The following is a 21,866-nucleotide window of genomic DNA, read 5'->3' as shown; positions in this document are numbered from 1 at the left end:
AACAAATCTTATAGCATATGGGGGAGGGTTAAAAATAACTATAGTGAAGGAGCAAAGCAATCTAAATTAGCAAGCTCAAGGATGATATGCAGAGACGTACATTAGAGTAGATGGGGCATAGCAAACTGCGAGGAAGAATGCATTGGGACATAGATAGCTTAACTGAGTGGGCCGATAGGTGGCACATACAGTTCAATGCAGAGTAGTATATTCTATGAGAAACAATGGTGAAAGAAATGATACCCTAAACAATAAGACCCTTACTAGAGTGAAAGAAAGAGGGACCTAGATGCATATGGCCTTGATTTCAACCCCCCTCGCCCAACAAGAATGATGTGGGGAAGATGTTAAGATTTGGCCGAGTCGACTTAACAGCCTGAGTCGCTCCATTCCTGCCCGATGCCATTTCATCTTTGCCAAAGTCAGCCGAGGCTCCCGCTACAATCGCGGCCCAGTGATGCCACCAGTACTGTGATCTGATCTTAACGTCGATTCAGGTGTGAGTCCCTCACTGTGTAAAAGCCAACAGCTGAACCACTGTGCCAGAAGATGGTAAGTTTTAAAAATTACTTTTGTCAGAACTCCTTGTGGGCCAGGAGGAGCAGCAGTGCTCCCCCTAGACCCCGCAAAGAGTCCTTGGGCTTTCCAAGCCCCGGCCTCCCTCCGATTGCGATGGAACCCACCCCCCAGATCCCTGATCATGGCTGCAACCCCCCTCCCACCCCCAATCAACTCCGGACCCCTTTCTCAACTGACTGCTGGGGACCGTTCCCATGGGTCCCCAGCTGCAGCTTCCTGCTGCCAAATTCCTGCTACCGCGGGTACTGGATCCGGCCAGGTTCGGGCGGGACTCCGAGAACATTTATGTTCCTGAGGCCAAGCCGTTAAGATCGACTGGACCTCCACGTCCCCAAACTCTCCTGCATCACTCACTTCGGGGCTTGCACGCACCGTTCCCATGACCCCATAAAATTCGGGGCCGTGGAATTTAAAGAAAAGGGATTCTGGATTTTATACATGGGGCATTGAATACAAAAGCAAGGAAGTGATGTTGAATTTGTTAAGACATTGGTTAATCCATAGTTGTAATATTGCGTGCAATTCTGGGCAACCCATTCTAGGGAGAATATTAGAGCCATGGCTAAATTACAGTGAAGATTTACCAGAATTATACCAAGAATGAGAGGTTGAAGTTATTAAGAAAGGCTTGAAAAATTTAGCTTTTTTTTGCTGGATCAGGAATAGTTAAGGGAAGATTTAATAGAGGTTTTAAAAATTAGCTAAGTGTTGAGAAGGTAAATAGTATAAGATTGTTTCCACTGGTTGTAAAATTGGTACCAAAGGGGCATAGACACAAGATTATCACTCGGAGAATGAAAATGGATATTAGAAGGAATTTTTTTTTACAGTTATTGGACTGCTTTACCACAGGTGGCTATTGATGCAAAGACTATAACATAATTTAAAAGGGAATGGGATAAGTAATTTGAAAAGTAATAATATAAAAGGATGCAGGGAAAGGGCAGGGAAATGGGATTAGAGTAGATAGCTCCAGTTGAAAAGCTAACAACTGGCACAGGCACAATAGGCCTAATGGCCTGTGTGCTGTAATTTACTTGATGCTATATTTATACCTTGACTACATTACTGGTTTATCCAGCAGCTTTAATTACTTAGCCGAATTCCCCTTGCCAAATGTGCTTGCATTACTTAGATTTAGTTACATTTCAAGATTAAAATAATATTGAGCCTTGACAGTAAATTCCAGCTAAAGCGGCAGTCCATTCTGATCTACACAAAAGATTTTTTTTAAAACTTATTTCAGCTTGGCCGTTTTTGAATTACTGCAGCTAAAAAAACATGCTGTTTAACCTTTCTAAAGAATTTCCAAAGCTGCCTCAGTGGCATGGTTGATAAATGTACTGTCTGATGTAGCACTAAGCCATCCGAAACCTCCAAGGTCCCAGGTTTGTACCCTGGTCTGTGCTTAGATAACTGATCTCTATCAGGAAGGCACTAAGGACGCTACTAATTGATTTCAGTGTCCCTGCATGAGGAAGGGCAGAAATCACTTAGGGTTCCTGCTCTGCACACATGCACTTTTATAGGGCTGACTGGATAGTGATCAAGATATCAGGTGAGGACAGGATCGAACTGGGCTCTGATGTCCCCAAGGTTGAACAGTCTGACAACACTATCAAGGCTCATGCATGAATAATGGCCACTTAGGTCAGATGCCATGGGCTACAGAAACCCATGAAGCCATATACCTGCAAGTGTGGGTACCTTCAGGAGAGGAGAGGAGGTGAAAAAACTGGATGGGGAAAATGCGCTTAATGCTATTGTCTTATTAGCAATTAGAAAAATGAATAGAAAATCAACTCATCATTCATTAGTCTCAGAAATAAAAGTTGGCATTTGATAAATTCTTGTTTTCAGGAAACACAGTTGACTCCAGATAAATCAACAAAGTAGTTGTCATTTCAATTTCTGCAAAGATATCTTTCCAGTCAGTTTCCTTTTAAAAGTTACAAGGAAATTTTAAGTAATGTGGCAGCTATAATCTGATCCTATTTGACGTTTCTGACCCAGCCTGAATTCCTTCAAAATGGGTGGAATTTCATCCAGTGACTAGGAAAGTGTGATGAATTCTGCTCACTTACAGACCCGTGTTCTCCTGCTTCATCACAAAATGCCAGGCCCTGACTGAGTCAGAGAACCCACACTCATATTGGACAGTGAATATGAATAGAAATAGTGAGAATTATGTTATTTTGAATCACGGTTGGTTTTGCAGGGCTGTTTTCAGAGTAAGAGAAATGTGAAGAGGAGTTTCACCTTGGCAGTCCTGGTAAGGTCATTACATTTTTTTCCAGCACTGCCGCCGGGTCTTGGGAGTGATGCTGCTGACATTGCCCTGCTCAGCCACCTGTCTGACATGTGAAGGAAACAGCAACTCCTAGCTGGCCCTACCTTGTTCAATAAGCACCTCCATGGCAGTATCCAAATATTGAGGTACCCTGACTATCGAAATTTCAGCTGCTGCTTCAGAAACATAATTTCCTTATCCCACTTTTAAGAAGTGCAGGCTGGCTTTAAAAAGTGGTAGGGCCTGCAAATTTCCCACCCTCCCAAACGGAGAGGTGACTGTGAGCATTGCAATGAGTGCTGGCAGCTCAAAATTAACTGAGGCCAGATCATGAAAATCAATTGGGCCTCCAGCCGATGTAATCAGGCAGGCGGAGCAGATATAATCGGGCGGGCGGAGCCGTTGTAATCAGGCGGGAGAGCCATTAACCCACCCACCACATGCCTAATGAATGTTACACATGAAAATCAACCCCACTAACTCCTCCTTGACTTCTGGCAGCAAGGCTAGTCATGGATCATGCAATAAAGAGTTTTATGGCATGTCATAAGGAGCGACTTGATGGCAGTTACCCCCAGCACCGTGAGTGGATTTACTTGATTTTGATCCCAAAGACCTGATGGAAATAATTATATATGTTTTAATAGAGTAAATAAGGAGAAACGTTTGACAGTGGCAGAAGGATCGGTAATCAGAGGACACAGATTTAAGGTAGTTGGCAAAAGAACTAGAGGCAAGATGAGGAGAATTTTTTTTATGCAGTGGGTTGTTATGATCTGGAATGCACTGCCTGAAAAGGTGTTGGAAGCAGATTCAATAATAACTTTCAAAAGGGAATGGATTAATACTTGAAGGGGAAAAAAATGACAGGGCTATGGAGAAAGGGCAGGGAAATGGGACTATTTGGATAGCTCAGTCAACGAGTTGGCACAGGCACAATGGGCCAAATGGCCTCATTCTGTCCTGTATCATTCTATGATTCTATGACATTGATTTCGTGATCAAACCTGCACCACAGTAATCGACAGCAAGCACTTTAACTGTGTGTGCTACTGGATTTCTGTCAAATGAAACTTTACAGGGCCTCTTTGTCAACCAGGCCGAAATAAAGAACACCTTGTTTAAAGAAATTTAAAAATAAAATATAAATAAACAATATATGCGATCTCAACAGGCTTCATTCACAACCTTTGACCACTGTGAAGGAATGAGAAAAAATAACATGACCTTATAGAATTGTGTGTGTGTATTTTTTGTATCTCGCTTCCATCTGCTCCATTGAGACAAAATCACTGTTGACTGAAGTGTACAGAAATCAAGGTTTGAGCACAGAAATTAAAATTGCATTTAACTTCATTTTTGCATTCACACTCAATCATTTAATATTTCCACTGTAGCACTAGCAGATAGCACTATCGCTTCAGAATTCCATTTCAAAATGCAGCACAAAGGAACACCAATTCCACAGAGGTAGACCTGAAGATGTAGAATGAGTGGTTTAGAAATTGTTCTTAAAATCCACTGCCTTTGTGTATGAAGTAGAAAAAGCAACAAATGCATTTCTTGGTGAATTCTGGTGCTCCAGTCTCTGGGTTTTGTTAAGAAACATAAGCCACTCAAGCTATGTTTTTTGGGGTTTATGATATGATCTGAACCCCACAATGATTGGGTTATGCCCTGTCATTCACTGAAAGATGTCCATGTACGTGGGCTGGGAATTCACATTCACTGGCAATATTCTGCATAATTGTAGTGGTGTTGGAAATGTCAAGATGGGGAGTTATTCACTCCAATCATGTTAAAAATTCCCAGTTCAACAACAACTTGCATTTATATCATGATTTTTAACATAGTCAAAAGTCCCAAAGCGCTTCACAGGAGCGTTATCAGACAAAATTTGACACCGAGCCACGTAAGGAGCTTGGTCGAAGAGGTAGGTTTTAAGGAACATCTTAAAGGGGGAGAGAGAGGTAGAGAGGCGGCGAGATTTAGGGATAGAATTCATGCCTTTGGGGCCCAGACAGCTGAAGTTCTTCCCTCAGCTGTGCTTGAGATGGAAAGCAGATTTATCAGATGCTTGATGTGAATTTCCAGTGGATTTCACTTGTAAATTAAAATACAGAACAAGCATTTACAGGTAATTTAATTAAGACCTCCTGTTGTAAGAACTGACGGGAATAACCTTCACTATAAACCTGGGATTAGGTATCGTAAAGTCTGTAAATTTCTATTGAACACAGATTATTGTGAGTAAAACTGAAAGTAATGTCAAAGGAGTTTCAAACTCTAAAGGAGATTTGGAGCCAGGACAGTTGAGTCAAGTATATTTTGTGTTGCTTTTTGTTAATCCATGTAGGCTTTCTCCTGCTAGATAGGTTCCTTTATGACATCTGTGTATATGTGTGCAATATATATTTTATTTATGAATGGGGGAAAATTGGGGAAAGTACTGGTTTGGAGTACTTAGTGGCGTATATTCTCATGTATCTGAAGACGGAAAGCAGACATATGAAGGAGTGCACAGCAAAATAAGTAGATAAATATATAGGAAATGGCTGATATATCCTACTGGCATTCATGACAAAAATGTAAACAAATTAATCAAGTACTTCATGACATATAACATTCTTTGTGTATACTCTATCCTGGTCACATTGACATCAACCCAACACCGCAAGGCCACAAAGGTGATAGTTTGGCTGCCACAGAAGTGAGAAATGGCTACAGATAGCCGTAGTGCATGCGTTTTTAATATGCACAATGATAGTAGCTGTCAAGTGCTTAAAAGAGGTGATTTCAGTAAAATCATATTGATTCAGGCCAGCAGCTGCCCTGGAGAGTTCATGCTTCAACAGTTGCAGGTGCTGGGAAAGAACGAAACATTTTCTGCCAAAGTAGCAGCATCTGCTGCTGTGGGAATAAATCAGAACTGACTGAAATGGGGCAGAAAATAGGTCTTTAAAAAAAAAATGAGTCACAGATGCTAAATAGTATTTGTGTTCTTTTTTTTAGACTCATCCCTGCTCTTTTTTCCTTTCCTGGATGAAGCAGATGAGGCTACTCTGTGGCAGAACAATTGAGAAGTTCAAAATATTGCAGCTAGAAATGTCACAGGAATGAGGATTATTCATTTTTTTCTCTTTTGTGGGCAAGCCTTTCCTTTTTTCTCTTTGGATTCCTCGGAAAAAGCACCATCCATATTAGAGAGAGCAATCCACTTGCTCCCAGGCCTCAGCGTTGCCACTTTGCGTTCAGCACTAGGAGTTGTGTAAGGATAGCTGTCCCTCCATTTTGTGGTTTTAAATCAAGGTGGACCATATTATTTCTGTGCAAGAAAGCAACACCCTCTAATTTCTGCCTCATGAGTCATTTGATGTCTTTTTTCTTTAAAGGCTTCTTCCCTCTAAGCTACACATTGGTTGAAAATCTCACCACCAGCAGCATATTCCAAAACTAAGACCATTTCTGATTATTCTACCTTCGCTGTAGGGAAGCAGCTTATCTCTACTTTCTATTTGCTTGTGGTTACACAGGTTATATCTGGAGTTCAGGCGTCCACAGAAGAGTAAAGGTGACTCTTGGAAAGAAATGTGTAAGTGCAAAGTCATGTGACCTAATCTAACAGTTCCGCAAACCTTAACCTCCAAGGACCTCCTCCCTCTGTGCTGCACTTGAGAGCAGAGCTGACATCCATTCCAAACTTCCCCTTTTCTCCCTTCCATCCTCTATTGCTAAAGCTGCCTCCAAGAAGCATGGTTTCCTGTTTCACCTCAAAAGTTTCTTTCAACAAACCTGTCCAAGAATTGAATCTGCTCTCATATCTGGGGAAGCTCTCCTAACAACTTTCTCACAGTCCTGGACAGGATACATACAAACGATTGTCATCTGAAAGTGATTCCCCTCTCACCTCAAGCCTCCAGTCTTTCTCAGTCTGAGGCAATCTTTCTTATCTCTCTCTATTTTGTCAATGCTAACAAGATCAGTGTTCCTCTGAACTTTCCACTCTTGTTTCAAGCTCTATCCTCCATGTTCTTTTTCCTCCCTACAGCCTCACTGTGTTGAAATAAAGACTCATTGCACTAAAACCTAAGCTTGACTTCACCTAACTATTACTTCCTGATTTACCTCATCTTTTTTTACTCTTTTCAACCTGCACTATGGGCCTTCGCCTTTCACCTTGGTTTCTCAATGTAACAAAATAACACTGACTCTCCTTCTCATGTGGCCACTTTGCTCAAAGTTGTGTAACATTATCCAACAATACACAACGATGTCGATTCGCACTAAACTGGGGATGGGGGCAAGCGGGGGGCGGGGGGGGTGGTGGTCGCAGTCAAATCTGACGAGGCAACCAAGGGCCTGCAAAATGAGCTGGAACAAACCTGTAAGTGGGCAGAATAGCGGTAAATGAAAATTCAATGCAGATAATTAGAAGGCACTGCAAAATTAGAAGAGAGAATAGTGGAATATACATTTTTTTTATTCGTTCATGGGATGTGGGTGTCGCTGGCAAGGCCAGCATTTATTGCCCATCCCTAATTGCCCTACATACTCCATGAATGCTGTTGATTTAACCAATAGTCAAGTTGAAAGAGATCTGGAGTATTTGTAGAATCAACAAAGCAAATCAAACTATATTACTAAATTAGTAGAATACATTGTATCATCTTGAAACTACAGCTTTTTGAGTGTTGTGCCTGGTTTTGGTCTCCGAGACACAAGGAAGCCATTCAGGCCTGAGTAGCGAAGAGCCACAAGAGTGATCTCTTGTGTTAAAGGGTTAAGGTATGAGAAAAGACTGAAGAAATGTGGGCTTTTTGCCTACTTCAAGGTAAACTTTGACAGCAGAACAAGGGGCTATATGTTCAAACTGGCCAAAGCAAATTTAGAAATGATGCCACAAAGTTATTCTTCAGGAAACACTTGACGTCATTCGGGCTGGACTTCTGGGTAGGATAATGGAGAAAAGAACCTTGGAGTCATTTAAGAGATAGTAAGATGGTGGGATAGGAGTACTGTAGGTTTCTAAATGGATGAGCTAAAATAGGCCAAATGACCTTTCTCGTCCATATTTATCTTTTGATCTTGTGAATAACTCAATTCTGCACATAACTGTGTATACTTGTAAACCATAGTATGAAGAGGCTTATAGAATGAATGAACCCAATGTACATGTGGTTTAAAAAAGTTTGAGAGAAATTAAATAAAGTTTTAGCTCCTGATTCAGGCAGATCAGTATTAGTGGGCTAATAGACTCAGCTACTGAAAGTTAGGACATGGTTTTCTCACCATAATTCCCTTCTTGCTATAAGCTCCTAGTCATGTAGAGGCCTGTGACAGGACTTGTAAGACGGTCAGAGATAGCAAAACACTTCCCCTGATAGAAGAGGATCTAAAAGATCAGAGGGGCAATCAAATCTGTGCCAGTCCTACATACATTCAGAATGTTGTAGTCACGGACCTAGAAACAAGTCACTTGATAGCCCCCACAGCTCGAGAATGAAACATGATATGTGCTTGCCTCCAACAGCATGAGAAAATAAATATGCAACTGTCAGGAAGGTGGAAAAGGTTATTTTAACATCCAGTGCATCAACATTATTTCAGAAAGAAGAAATAATTTGCGTGTATGCCTTTCACATCCTCGGGACGTTCCAGTGCACTTCACAGCCAATTCATTACTTTTGAAGTGCAGCCACTATTGTTTTTTTGGACAAACACGGCAGATAACTTCCATGCAGCAGGTCCCACAAATAGCAATGAGATCAATAATCAGTTTTGGTGGTGTAGTAGAAGGGTGAATGTTTGTCAGGACACTTGGAGAACTCCCTTCTTTAGAATCTTTTACATCTACCTGAATAGGCAGACAAGGCCTCGTCCAAAAGATAGCACCTCCATCAATGTGGCACTCTATCAGCACTGCATTGCAGTGCCAACACAGATCATGTGTTTAAATCCTGGATTGGTCTTGAACTCAAGTCCTTCTGACTTAAAAGCAAGCGTGTTGTCACTGAGCCAAACTAACACCTACCAGTTTTAATTTCTATCCATTCAATCTGCAGTCATGGTTTAATCTTAGAGGGGCTCACTACTGTTGTTAACTTATTAGCATAGTTCACTGAGTTTATCAACGAGACACAGTAACGTGATGAATATTGCAAAAACATCATCAATCATGTCATTGTGTGAAAGTTATACTGAGCTCTTCCATACTGTTTATCTTCCCTCTGGGACAGTTTCCCTTTAGTTTTGGCTAGACTGAGTTTAGAAAAAGCCTCCTATACAAAGAGGTCGTGTTCATTTCTGGAACACTAAAAGTCAAACTACCACAGTAACAATAAAATTTCAGTTTCTTCAGACCAATAATAAACAAGGACTATGTGGTACATTGATACAGCTTTGTGCAGGTAAGGACAGTTAATCAAATTCTCCCCTGATGCCAATAATGTTTGCTGGAGGTCATGGGTTATGAATAAGGCCCATTCCCATTGGGTTTTTGGCAGTTACACATAACTATTTGCACAAATGCCTTTTGTGAGCAAGGGCTCTGGCCAACCTGTACTGTATTCATTTCTCCATTCAGCCGACAAGACTAAATTGAAAGGGTTGAAATTTAAAAACATGTTTGGAATGCAAAACCATCTGGATCACATACAGTAAGCATTGGAAAGCCCTTTTTGTGTGTTTAAGAGGGATAAGGTAAGAATCAGACATTCACTTTTCATTGCTTCAACCTCAAATCTGTAGGAATAAAAGTGATAAAAGATTTCATATTTGTGAAACATTAGAATATTTTGTCGAAGGCTGTAGTTGCAAAGACCTGGACAAGCCATTTGCATGGCATGAACTGGGATTTTTGTTCTGTTTTATTCATGGATCACAATTAATTTCCAATCCTAAGTGTTTTATAAACCTAGATACAATGGCTGGAATATTTTGCTTCAGCACTCCTGGAACATTCTGGTGAGCATATATTAGGGAATCAGACACCCCCAGCATGTGACTTTCTGGCCATTAAATTAATGACTGAAAAATTACTGGCTGGGGGTGTGGAAGTTCCCAATATGTGTTCCCAGTGTGCGCCAGGAACACTGAAGCAGAAAATCCTGGCCAATCTGTCGAAACTGCAGGCAAATGCACTAGTTTCTGCAATGATTTCTTTCTGATCAGTGTGATTTTTTTTTAAAACAATAATTATGTAAATTCTTACTAAAATTATTACGTATCTAAATCAGCCTAAGCAATTAATCTTGTATTTGATTTAATCGAACCAAATAGTGGGTAAATGCATTGCATACGTCTTAAAGGGAAGCAGTATCTAATGGCAATTTTGAGCTTGCTGTGATCGCAGTTTGTGTTTCTGTTTCATCACGCCCTGCTGTTGGTGTTTGAAAGCGACGGCCACATCCCATGAATGAATAAAAGAAAAATTGCAAGTGAGGTCCCTGCCAATGTCTCTTTTGGTAAATTTGTTGCCCGGTATGGATCCCAGGAAGGACTTGAGTCTGATCCCTGGTCTGTGCTGAATTAACTGATCTGAGCCAACCTAGCATTAGTGATGCTACAATTGGCCTTATTACCACTGGGCTTTGGTTGGGAGAGGATGTGGGTGGACAAAAAGCCAGGATTCCTGCTTCTGATTGTTATTCTGTGTGAATGTTTACTGGAGACATGATCGGGCTTAGCTGTGATACCCTCCACAGTTCAATAACCTGCTGGGTTCACACATGAAGAATGGTCTTTTGAGTAACATACTGGAGGTAAGCTACGGCCTATAGAGAGCAAGAAGTTCCATTCATACAGAACGTTATCATGTTGCTCAGAAACATACCAAAGGGTTTTATATAGGATAACCTATGTTATGCAGGTAATGCTATTATGTGGGCAAGCGTGCAGCTATATTGCACCAACAAGGTTCAACAAACAGGTAATATTGTTTGAGGGAGAAACTTTGGCCAGGACATCGATCGAACTTCCTTCTCTTCTTCGAATAGTCCCATGGAATCGTTGATATCCACCAGAATTGGCAGATCAAGTCTCAGGTTAATATCTCATCCGAAGGTTGATATCTCTGACAATGCAGCACTCCATCATTACTGCACTGAAATGTCAGCCTCGATTATTGACTTATGTCCTCGAGTGGGGCTTGAATCACAACCTTCTGATTCAAAATTGAGAGTGCTACCAAATGAGCCAAGGTGTAGAACTATATGCTGCAATGAATTAGGATCTTCAGGAAAAGAGGGGAGAAAAATAAATAAATAAAACTCACCTTTTCCCATAGAATCAGAGCAGCAGTTTCAGACACCCTCAAGAGAGGCATGTGTAATAACATGATTGACACAATCAACATGCTGCCAATTATATCTTTTGCTGCAAAGATTTGAATGTTTAATTGAAAATTAACACTTTTAAAATAAACTTTTGTAAAACTTTGTACACCAGGAAATACAGATACATTCTCTGTCACAGAGTGAATTTACCCTGACTTCCCAACATGGCAGAGCTGACAACAACGACAGATCTAGAAACGTAGCCTGCCTGAAAGCTCCTCGGTGCAACAACCAACATTGTCCCCTTCACCATTTAATGTGAAACCAGACCCATCTAGATAAAATGTTCCAGCTGTTCCCCTGGACACTACAGACAGGGACACTGTATGAGAGTTGTTGGAGGCTTCAATGAAAAAAAGAAGGGGTCATTGTGAGGAATTTTCAGGCCTGCCGTCAGCAGATCAGCCCACAATCAGAAAACAGTGAACTCGCCTTCCAATTGAACCACAAGTGTAATTAGAATTCACCGCCCCTCAGCAACTGACAGGCTCAAAACTAAATGGGACCAGCATTTTAAACATTAAGCACAGATTCTAAATAGTTGATGGCATTTCAACCAATCAGGCTGCCAGCGGGATGCTGAGAGTCGTATTGTAGAGTCGTGGCCTTTTATGGATCAGCATGCAAATGAAGTGTAAAGAAAAGAAGCCTATTCTGTTAAACAAAATCTGAGGAAACCAGTAAGTGATTTGTAAAGATACAGGGCAGGAGCGAAGATGGGATGGAATTACGCTCGCTGTTATATTTTCTGGATCTCTAGGGCCTTTAAGTCAAATATGGGATTAAGAAAATATTTTTGATGGTCAGAAATAGCATTCCATACAGATTTAGATTGTGAGTGCTCACAGGGCCTACATATAGTAGCGCACTGCTCAGTGTAGTCTTTTTATACTGAACGGGCTCACACCAATTCAAATAAGATGGCAGTCCAATTCCAATCATTCTAAATAGAAACAGACCTCAGGGTGAGGAGAGAATCTGGCTCACCTGTGATGTCCTTCTATGGTCAAGTAGCGTGCTGACACTCGAGGGGTGATTTTAACCCTACCCACCCGGTGGAAACCAGTCAGGCGGGCAGGCAGTTAGAATCTTGGAACTCCCTACCTGACAGCACTGTGGGAGTACCTTCACCACATGAACTGCAGCGGTTCAAGAAGGCGGCTCACCACCACCTTCTTAAGGGCAATTAGAGATGGGCAATAAATGCTGGCCTTGCCAGCGATGCCCATATCCCATGAATGAGTAAAAAAAAATTAGTTGGGAGGCTTACTTATCGACATCCCGCTATCTTCTATTGACGTCATTGGACCCCGACTGCAATTTTAACTGGTGATCCAAGCAGGGAAGTCGTTGTAGCTTTTCCGTCAGGTGAAGCTAGCGGGAAGAGAAGCCGAGGCAAAGAGGAGAAACAAACAGGTAATTTTTATTTACTTTCCTTGTGGGGCCAGGAGGAGCAGGAGTGTTCCTCTAGGTCCCGCAAGGAAAATTTAGGCCTTCCCTGCTCCAGGCTCCACCATCCCCCTTCCTGATCGGGAGAGCCTCTCGAAACCCCTGCCCCACGACTTACCTGTGCGCCAGCGACCATTCTTTCGGTCCCAGCCAGCGGCCAGTGTCCACCTGCCACCAGTTTTGGGCGGGCAACTGAACCGGGCATTGCAGATGAGGCTCAAGAGTTAAAATCTCCCAGGGTACACGCTGCTGATGTCAGGGAGTTTGTCGTTCTCCTCACACACCAACCCCCCCACCTCCCCCCCCCCCCCCCCCCCCCACCCCCACCCCACCCCACCACCCACCTAGCTCCCGCTCCTGGTTAAAATAGAGCTTTCATTCTTGAGGTCCAACATGAAGTATTGTTTCCCATGGCTGGAGAGTCTAGAACTACGGAGCATAGTCACTGGATAAGGGGTCGGCCATTTAAGACTGAAATGAGGAGGAATTTCTTCACTCAGAGGGTTGTGAATCTTTGGAATTCTCTACCCAGAGGCTGAGATAGATAGATTTCTGGACTCTGGGGGAATCAAGGGATATGGGGATCGGGCAGGGAAGTGGAGTTGAGGTCGAAGATTAGCCATGATCTGATTGAATGTTGCAGCAGGCTCGAGGGGCCATGTGGCCTACTCCTGCTCCTTGTTCTTATGTTCTTATTCGGATGAGGTTATGAAGGTAATTTTGTTTTGGATAAATCCAAAAGGTGGAAAGCGTCCTCGTCTCAAAGATCTGGGATGCAGTGCCAAGTTTTGCACACTCATAAACAGGTATCTGATTTCACTTGAAGCTCAGGAATGGTATTCTCCATAGGGAAATTCTTTTTGTTTGAGATGTGTTCTTGAAATAGCTCGTGACATACTTTCAAAAGGGAAGGCTCACCTGGCATTGGTATCAGCAGCAAACCTTTATTTCAAAATGCTAAATACTGAGTGATTATTTAAAATCTGCTGCTGGAGGGGTGTCATGTGCTGTATGTGTGTGTTATGAGATTGGCACAGTTAGCATGGTAATTATAATTAATCACTGAACCTTTTGTGTTTCTGCAGGTTCCACAGGCCAAAACAATAGCCTTTTAGCATCCCTACAACTGCAAGGAAGAGCCATGCAACCAGCTCTCGATATCAAACACTTTCTACCCTTTCGACTAAACACCCCCTCCCCCGTTGGATTATTTCCCAACTTCAACACAGTAAGTGCTCTCCCAGTTTGTACTGTTCCATTTTTAAGAATTAAAAATTGCACAATACCTAAAACTGCATAGAGAAAAGAAAAATGGTTATTTGCTTTTTAATCTGGCGTCTGAAATGCACAGTAATCTATGAAGCTTCTAGGTTAAGGGGTGACCACAACCCCGACCAACAGATTTAGGGAGTGACGCTGAGAAATCTGTCCCTTTGCATGTTGCTCTAAAACGTAACTGGTACTGGATAATGTGGACCTAAAGCAAGGTCACCTGTCAGACAAGAAGAGTTATCATCATCGGTGTGACCTTCAACACGATTTTATAGACCCTAGCTGATGTTAGCTGCATTTGATATCTGGTGTTTTTGCAGGCTTGAAATGTTTTCAGAGGAGCAGTTTGTTTCAACGTAAAACACAAAAATAAGAGCAGTAAAAAAACTCCACCCCAGACCGCTTAGGTATGAAAATTAATCTTGGCTTAGCGATTTGATTTTGATCCTACCATGATGGGATGAAAGTCTTTTCTCTCTGTTGGATTCAAGGACCCTCCATGAAATAAGTCTGAATATATCAGTCCAGTTCCTTTTCGGTGATTGACGGCACAAAATTGGCCACAGATTTGCTCTGAATTAGCTCAGAGAGACCATAAAGATAGTTGGTATCTGAAATGGGTAAATTTGCATTGATGAAGTTGGAAGGGTCTCACAAAATTGAGATTAATGAAAATTGTTGCAGGTGAGTAGCAGAAACTTCAATTTGCAACTAGCCTGTGCTATATCTATTCTGGGAATACTTGGTTTTGACACTGTGTCCAAAGTGGGGTTGGGGTGTACTACTCCCCAGCACTAACACCCCTTATTTCACAGGTTTTCAAACTGGGGTCCATTGACCCTAGAGATTTCAAGGCCATTAGATTTCCATTTGTCTGTCATCAGATTTTTGGATTTCTCTCTATTTGTTGATATACCAGCATGTTATTTATGTCGCTGGATACGAATAAAAATGTTTCCTCAAAAAACAGCATTAATTTTCTTTGGAAAGCTGACACTGTCCTCTGGAAGTTAGGACAGGAGTTTGCTGGATCTGTGTTCATATTTTCAGCGGTCCTCAGAACTACATCAAGACTTGCAGGGGGGCCCCACACAGCAAAGTTTGAAATCTACTGCCCTACTTCAATGAGCATAAAATTCACCAAAGAAATCACTTCCTTTCCCCCAAGTTATAAATCACTAAATTGACTCATTGCCAAGGTAACTTGGTATACTACAGTATTTACAGTTTGACTAATTGGAGTACAGATTTTAATTGGCAAGTAATTGAGTCATTGGTTCTATATAGAACAGCTGGCACTTTACACACTTGATAAATGATCACTGGATAGGGATCTGGAGCAAAAACTGTGGTTCATTTTTCACCCTTCCTTAGCCTAGGGCACAGAGGCCAAGTATAACATTAATACCATCATCAGGGATGAGATCACCTAACTCAGCACAGACCTGGAATAAAACTTGGCACCTTCCTGGTCTGTATAACTCAGTTCCATACTGGGCAGTATCTTAACCAACCAAGCCACCAGGAGAACTCCCTGGGACTTTATTGCACTCTTCCACCCATGACATAATTTCTATAATGGTCTGGCAGTAATTTCTTTTTAAAGATACTTTACTGGATATGCATTCACTTTTCTTTGACAGTCTTGTATTGGGTACCTTCCAGCCTCCTGCCAGTCTGATGGATGCACAGCTAGCTTCCTAGAAGAAACTCAGAAAAGTTTGAGAACTACTGCCCTAACTTGATGAACATAAAAGTCACAAAAGAAATCACTGCCTTTCCCTCAAATTAGAGATGGTTTCTTTATCAAGGTAGCCTGCTATACTATGGGATTTACAGTTTGACTAATTAGAGTACAGATTTTAATTAGCAAGTAAGTGAGCCATTGATTCTGTAGAGGACAGCCAGCACATTACACACATTCCACTTGGTAAGTGGTCACGTAGCCATCTTCCTGGATGTCCTATGGGGATACCTCCAACATCCTGGAAGTTTTGTGGATATACGGCCAGATTCCAGGTGGTCTGGTACATACCCAAACCATTTATGGAAATATGGTGGGTAGGTACATGGCCATCTTCCTGGTAGTCTGGTTGGCCTGTATGCTTCCTTGCAGTCTGATGCATGTGATCCAACTTTCTAGCTTTCTGATTAGTAAATGGGCCAACTTGTATGCAACTGATCGCGAGTGGCCTTGGATAGAGCGAGTTGCATTCATTTTTCCCGATGACTCTGTGAGCCATGGTGGTCCAGATGTGGAGGTGTATCCTAGTCCCTGGCGATATAGAAGACTGTGAGTTTTCATTCCTGAGTGGGCAGACGATGCATCCAATTCCTAGCTGTCTGGATGGAGATATGGTTATTCTCATCAGCAAACTGGATGTGGTTGGCATTTATATGAGTCCTTATCCTTGATAGACATATGTACTTGCTGCAATGCAATGTAAAAGAAATAAGGGCTATTCTCTATGATGTTGCTGCATTACTGTGCAAGACACTGGATGAACATTTAACCAAGAGCTAGATTCAGAAACATATCTGCTATTATTTTTTTCAACACTAACAATTCTCATTTTATCTGTGACCTTGTTCTGAAAAATGTCCTGTATCTCTTGTTCATTACTATGCTATTGTTTTTTCTGATCGTAGTAGTTTGATTAGTGATACATAGCATTATGTAAGATGGGGATCAAATAATGAGGCTTTAATTTTAATTGAGAGATTCAGAAGACGCGAATAAGACAAGGGACTTGGTGTAGCATGACATCCCATGACAAGTCATTTGCTGTGTGCAGCACCATTTGCTGCCCATGTACCCAAGTTAGTCCAAGAGGCAATGAAAATACAAGCGTCAGAGTGATGACCAATCATTTGCCACAACAAATAATTTGCCCTCATGAACCACAAGAGTGAGACTTTAGTAGTTTATCTATGTCATCAGACCCTCCCCCCCCACCCTTGATTAAACTAGCAGTGAGTGGGGCAGAGTGCAGCAGGAAGCCTAGCAGCAAAAGACTGTGAGCCAAGCAGAGTGAGGAGTAGGCCAAAGGTGAAAGAAAACATCTCTTGAGCAGGATTCCCTTGAAGAGTATAAAGAGCACAATTTCTTTTAAAAATGGCAGAGATGGTCAGGGCGGGAGTTAATTTTTTTTTAACATAGCCATAGCCCACGTGGCCAGAGACAGGTGGGCAGGTGCTGAAAAATGGCAGCGGGAGGCCTAAAAGAAAAAAAAAAATTGCAACCACTTTAAAAATCATCCAATAATGAATAACTATAATTTAAAGATAAAACTTACCAAAGAGGAACCAAGATGGAGGCCAGCGTCCCTGAAAATTTCCAGAAAGGCAATAGTAGTATTGAAAAAATAAGGAAAGATGAGAAAGATTGTCTGAGGTGGTTGTAACGTCATCACTTTAGCCTCGTCGTACAATTCACAGTTATAGTAAGGGAATTATTCTGCGGAATTACAGGGGAATTAAAAGACTAGCTAGTCAATAATGAAAAACACAGGCGTGTGTATCATACAAATAATTGGTTCGCCAAGTGACAAAAGCAAATTAGTAGAATAGTGATTGGAATAGTAATAGTCCCAATATAGCTTTAAGTTCATTATTGTCACTGTATCACCTTGACAGGTTATATCAGTGTTGAGGCTGAATATTTACGCTGAACATACTTGCATGGTTGGTTCTAACTAACTAACTAACAGCTAATTTAAAATGGAATTCAAGGATCTGAGAAATCATGTTGGGGCTTTACAACCCTTTAGCCACTCACAGCGTTGCTATTGTACCACAAGTGATCTAATTTTTATTATAAATAAAATATTATTATAAATAAAAATTAGAGAGGGTGAGATTTATTTCCTTGCCACCACAAGGTAGCATAAGGCAGTTCTGATTTTCATTTCTTTTGCTGACAGCCAGGAGCATCCAAGGGCAGACAGTATGACAGTGTGGCAAACACCGCACAGCCTCTGCAATCTTGCACTCTTCTTCCACCTCCCAGGTATGGTGCACATTTTATCCATAGTGGGGAAGGATGAAAGACTGAGTAAACACGGCTGCTACTCAAGCCCCCAGCCGAGTGCACAAACAGTCGAGCTACTGCGTAAAAATTGCGCTCTTGAAAATAACGTAAGGGACCATGGTTAAAAATCTAACAAATTTGGAGCATTTCATACACTGTGAAAAATATTGCAAAATGACCACAAGAAAATGTTAGAAACCATTTCTAGGAGCCCTTTTATAGAACCTTACTCTCCCCCACCATGACCTGCTGGCAGAATGATCTGATGCACCAATGCACTGTAACACTCAAGGGTAAGCCCACAATTGCCCATACCAGTTCTTGGTCTCAACCGGATATTCAGAGGCAGTACCAAGTGGAGTTGAGGCATCTTCCAACAGGGAAAGAAGGAAATGCACACTTTTAAGGCTGTGTAGTATCTAGCTTGAGAGTAGCAGAAACAGAAAAGTGGAAACAGGTTGCTTGTTAGCTCACTGGCCAAGGAATGGTGTGCAATACAAGTAAGCATAAAGCAAGAGGGAAAATAATAAAACGATAAAACGGGAATAGAAAAAAGCTTAACCAGAAAGTTCTATCTGAAAGCCACCTGAATTATCATTTCAATAATCAATTTGCGTACAAAAGAACAGTGCCTACACTTGCAAAGTAATTCATGAGCTGTAAAGCACTTTGGGATGTCCTAAATACATGAAAAATGCTGTAAAAATCAAGTGCTTTCTTCTTCTTTACCATTTTTGATTATTTAATGTATCCATGTATTTCAGAATTTCTTTTTTTAAAACTTTTATTGAAGCTTTTACCCACTTCAGGACTTAAGCACATAATCTAGGCTAATATATCAGTGCACTACTGAAGGAGTACTATTTTGTTGGAGGTGTCGTTTTTCAGATGAGTCCTTAACCTGTGGCCACACCAGCCTGTTCAGGTGGGCATAAAAGATGCCGTGGCAATATTCAAGGAAGAGCAGAAAAGAAAGAACTTACATTTATATAGCGCCTTTCATGACCTTAGGATGTCCCAAAGCATTTTACAGCCAATGAAGTACTTTTGAAGTGCATTCACTGTTGTAATGTAAGAAACGCAGCAACCAATTTGCGCACAGCAAGGTCCCACAAACAGCAATGTGATAATGACCAGATAATCTGTTTTAGTAATGTTGCTTGAAAGAAAAATATTGGCCAGGACTTTGGGGAGAATTCCTCTGTTCTTCAAAATAATGTCACAGGGATCTTTTAAGTCTACATGAAAGGGTAGACGGGGCCTTGATTTAATATCTCATCTGAAAGATGGTAGCAGCACTCCTTCAGTACTGCACTGAAGTGCCCACCTAGACGATGTGCTCAAGTCTCTGAAGTGGGACTTGAATTTACAGCCTTCTGACTCAGAGGTGGGAGTGCTACCACTGAGCCATGGTTGACAGCTAGGCAGTTCTCGTTGTGCCCAGGCCAACGTTCTTCCCCCAACCAACATAACAAAAAACAGATTAACTGGTCATTAAGCTCACTTACTGATTGTGGATTTTGCTGTGCAGAAATGGGCGATCACATTTGCTTACATAGCAATATTGACTACATTTCAAAAGTAATTCATTGGCTATGAAGCATTTTGTGATATCCTGAGGACATAAGTCACTATATAATTGCAAGTTAGCATTTTCTTTTAGAGAAAAAAATACATTCTATGATCCTCAAGGGAGGAGTTTTTTGTGCTCTGGAATACAACATTTTCACATTTTGGCATCCAGTATCAGCATTAACCATATTTATGATAGGTGCCACAAGGGCTAAATGAAGGGTGCATCTCCCTCCATATTACTTTGACAATATGCCTTAATCCTCACCCCTACTGCACTAGTGTAACATGCGCATTTCACATTGCACCCATTCTTGTGGCCTCTCTGAGTAACACCAATAATTAGCACGGAATTCTGGACAACTAGGAATTGATTATCCAAACTTAGGACTCTTCCAGCAGTCGGAGAGAGGAAAGTTTCATTCCATTAGTTTGGTGAATGGACAATGTTCTAACCCACTGCACCACTCAAAGTCACCTGATAAATCATTTCAATAATCAATAAGTTGCAATATTTCATTAGCCATGTAATACCTTGATTCACCTGTAACCATTCTTGTGGTCCCTTGTCCTGAAAAGGATTTGTCTTTATTTTTATATTTGTTCATGGGATGTGGGCGTCGCTAGCAAGGCCAGCATTTATTGCCCATCCCTAATTGCCCTTGAGAAGCTGGTGATGAGCCGCCTTCTTGAACCGCTGCAGTCCGTGTGGTGAAGGTTCTCCCACAGTGCTGTTAGGTAGGGAGTTCCAGGATTTTGACCCAGCAACGATGAAGGAATGGCGATATATTTTCAAGTCGGGATGGTGTGTCACTTGGAGGGGAACGTGCAGGTGGTGGTGTTCCCATGTGCCTGCTGCCCTTGTCGTTCTAGGTGGTAAAGGTTGTGGATTTGGGAGGTGCTGTCAAAGAAGCCTTGGCAAGTTGCTGCAGTGCATCCTGTAGATGATACACATTGCAGCCACGGTGCGCCGGTGCAGAAGGGAGTGAATGTTTAGGGTAGTGGATGGGGTGCCAAACAAGCAGGCTGCTTTGTCCTGGATGAGCTTCTTGAGTATTGTTGGAGCTGCTCTCATCCAGGCAAATGGAGAGTATTCCATCACACTCCTGACTTGTGCCTTGTAGATGGTGGAAAGGCTTTGGGAAGTCAGGAGGTGAGTCACTCGCCAAAGAATACCCAGACTCTGACCTGCTCTTGCAGCCATAGTATTTATGTGGCTGGTCCAGTTAAGTTTCTGGTCATTGGTGACCCCCAGGATGTTGATGGTGGGGGACTCAGGATGGTAATGCTGTTGAATGTCAAGGGGAGGTGGTTAGACTCTCTCTTGTTGGAGATGGTCATTGCCTGGCACTTGTCTGGCACCAATGTTACTTGCCACTTATCAGCTCAAGCCTGGATGTTGTCCAGATCTTCCTGCTTGCGGGCACGGACTGCTTCATTATCTGAGGGGTTGCAAATGGAACTGAACACTGCAATCATCAGTGATCATCCGCATTTCTGACCTTATGTTGGAGGGAAGGTCATTGATGAAACAGCTGAGGATGGTTGTGTATAGGACGCTGCCCTGATGAACTCCTGCAGCAATGCTCTGGGGCTGAGATGATTGGCCTCCAACAACCACTACCATCTTCCTTTGTGCTAGGTATGACCCCAGCCACTGGAGAGTTTTCCCCCTGATTCCCATTGATTTCAATTTTACTACGGCTCCTTGGTGCCACACTCGGTCAAATGCTGCCTTGATGTCAAGGGCAGTCGCTCTCACCTCGCCTCTGGAATTCAGCTCTTTTGTCCATGTTTGGACCAAGGCTGTAATGAGGTCTGGAGCCGAGTGATCCTGGCGGAACCCAAACTGAGCATTGGTAAGAAGATTATTGGTGAGTAAATGCTGCTTGATAGCACTGTCGCCGACACCTTCCATCACTTTGCTGATGATTGAGAGTGGACTGATGGGGTGGTAATTGGCCGAATTGGATTTGTCCTGCTTTTTGTGGACAGGACATACCTGGGCAATTTTCCACATTGTCGGGTAGATGCCAGCGTTGTAGCTGTACTGGAACAGCTTGGCTAGAGGCGCAGCTAATTCTGGAGCACAAGTCTTCAGCACTATAGCCGGGATGTTGTCGGGGCTCATAGCCTTTGCTGTACCTGGTGCACTCAGCTGTTTCTTGATATCACGTGGAGTGAATCGAATTGGCTGAAGACTGGCTCCTGTGATGGTGGGGATATCGGGAGGAGGCTGAGATGGATCAGCCACTCGGCACTTCTGGCTGAAGATGGTTGCAAACGCTTCAGCCTTGTCTTTTGCACTCACGTGCCGGACTCTGCCGTCATTGAGGATGGG

The 21,866-nt window shown here is 42.2% G+C and overlaps 1 protein-coding gene across 1 annotated transcript in view; it reads left to right on the top strand.

Moving 5' to 3' along the window:
- LOC137300113 (zinc finger protein 385D-like) overlaps positions 1-21,866 on the top strand; it is a 164,008-nt gene that overhangs the window by 84,659 nt on the left and 57,483 nt on the right. The window contains exon 2 of the mRNA XM_067969203.1: positions 13,737-13,879. Within this exon, the coding sequence (XP_067825304.1) occupies positions 13,737-13,879 (143 nt within the window). The remainder of the gene's footprint in view (positions 1-13,736; positions 13,880-21,866) is intronic.

This window comes from Heptranchias perlo, chromosome 30 (genome assembly GCF_035084215.1).
Source record: "Heptranchias perlo isolate sHepPer1 chromosome 30, sHepPer1.hap1, whole genome shotgun sequence".
In the NCBI taxonomy this organism is placed as follows: Eukaryota; Metazoa; Chordata; class Chondrichthyes; order Hexanchiformes; family Hexanchidae; genus Heptranchias; species Heptranchias perlo.
Note: the sequence above shows the minus strand (reverse complement) of the source record. Positions and strands in the feature narration are given on the sequence as shown.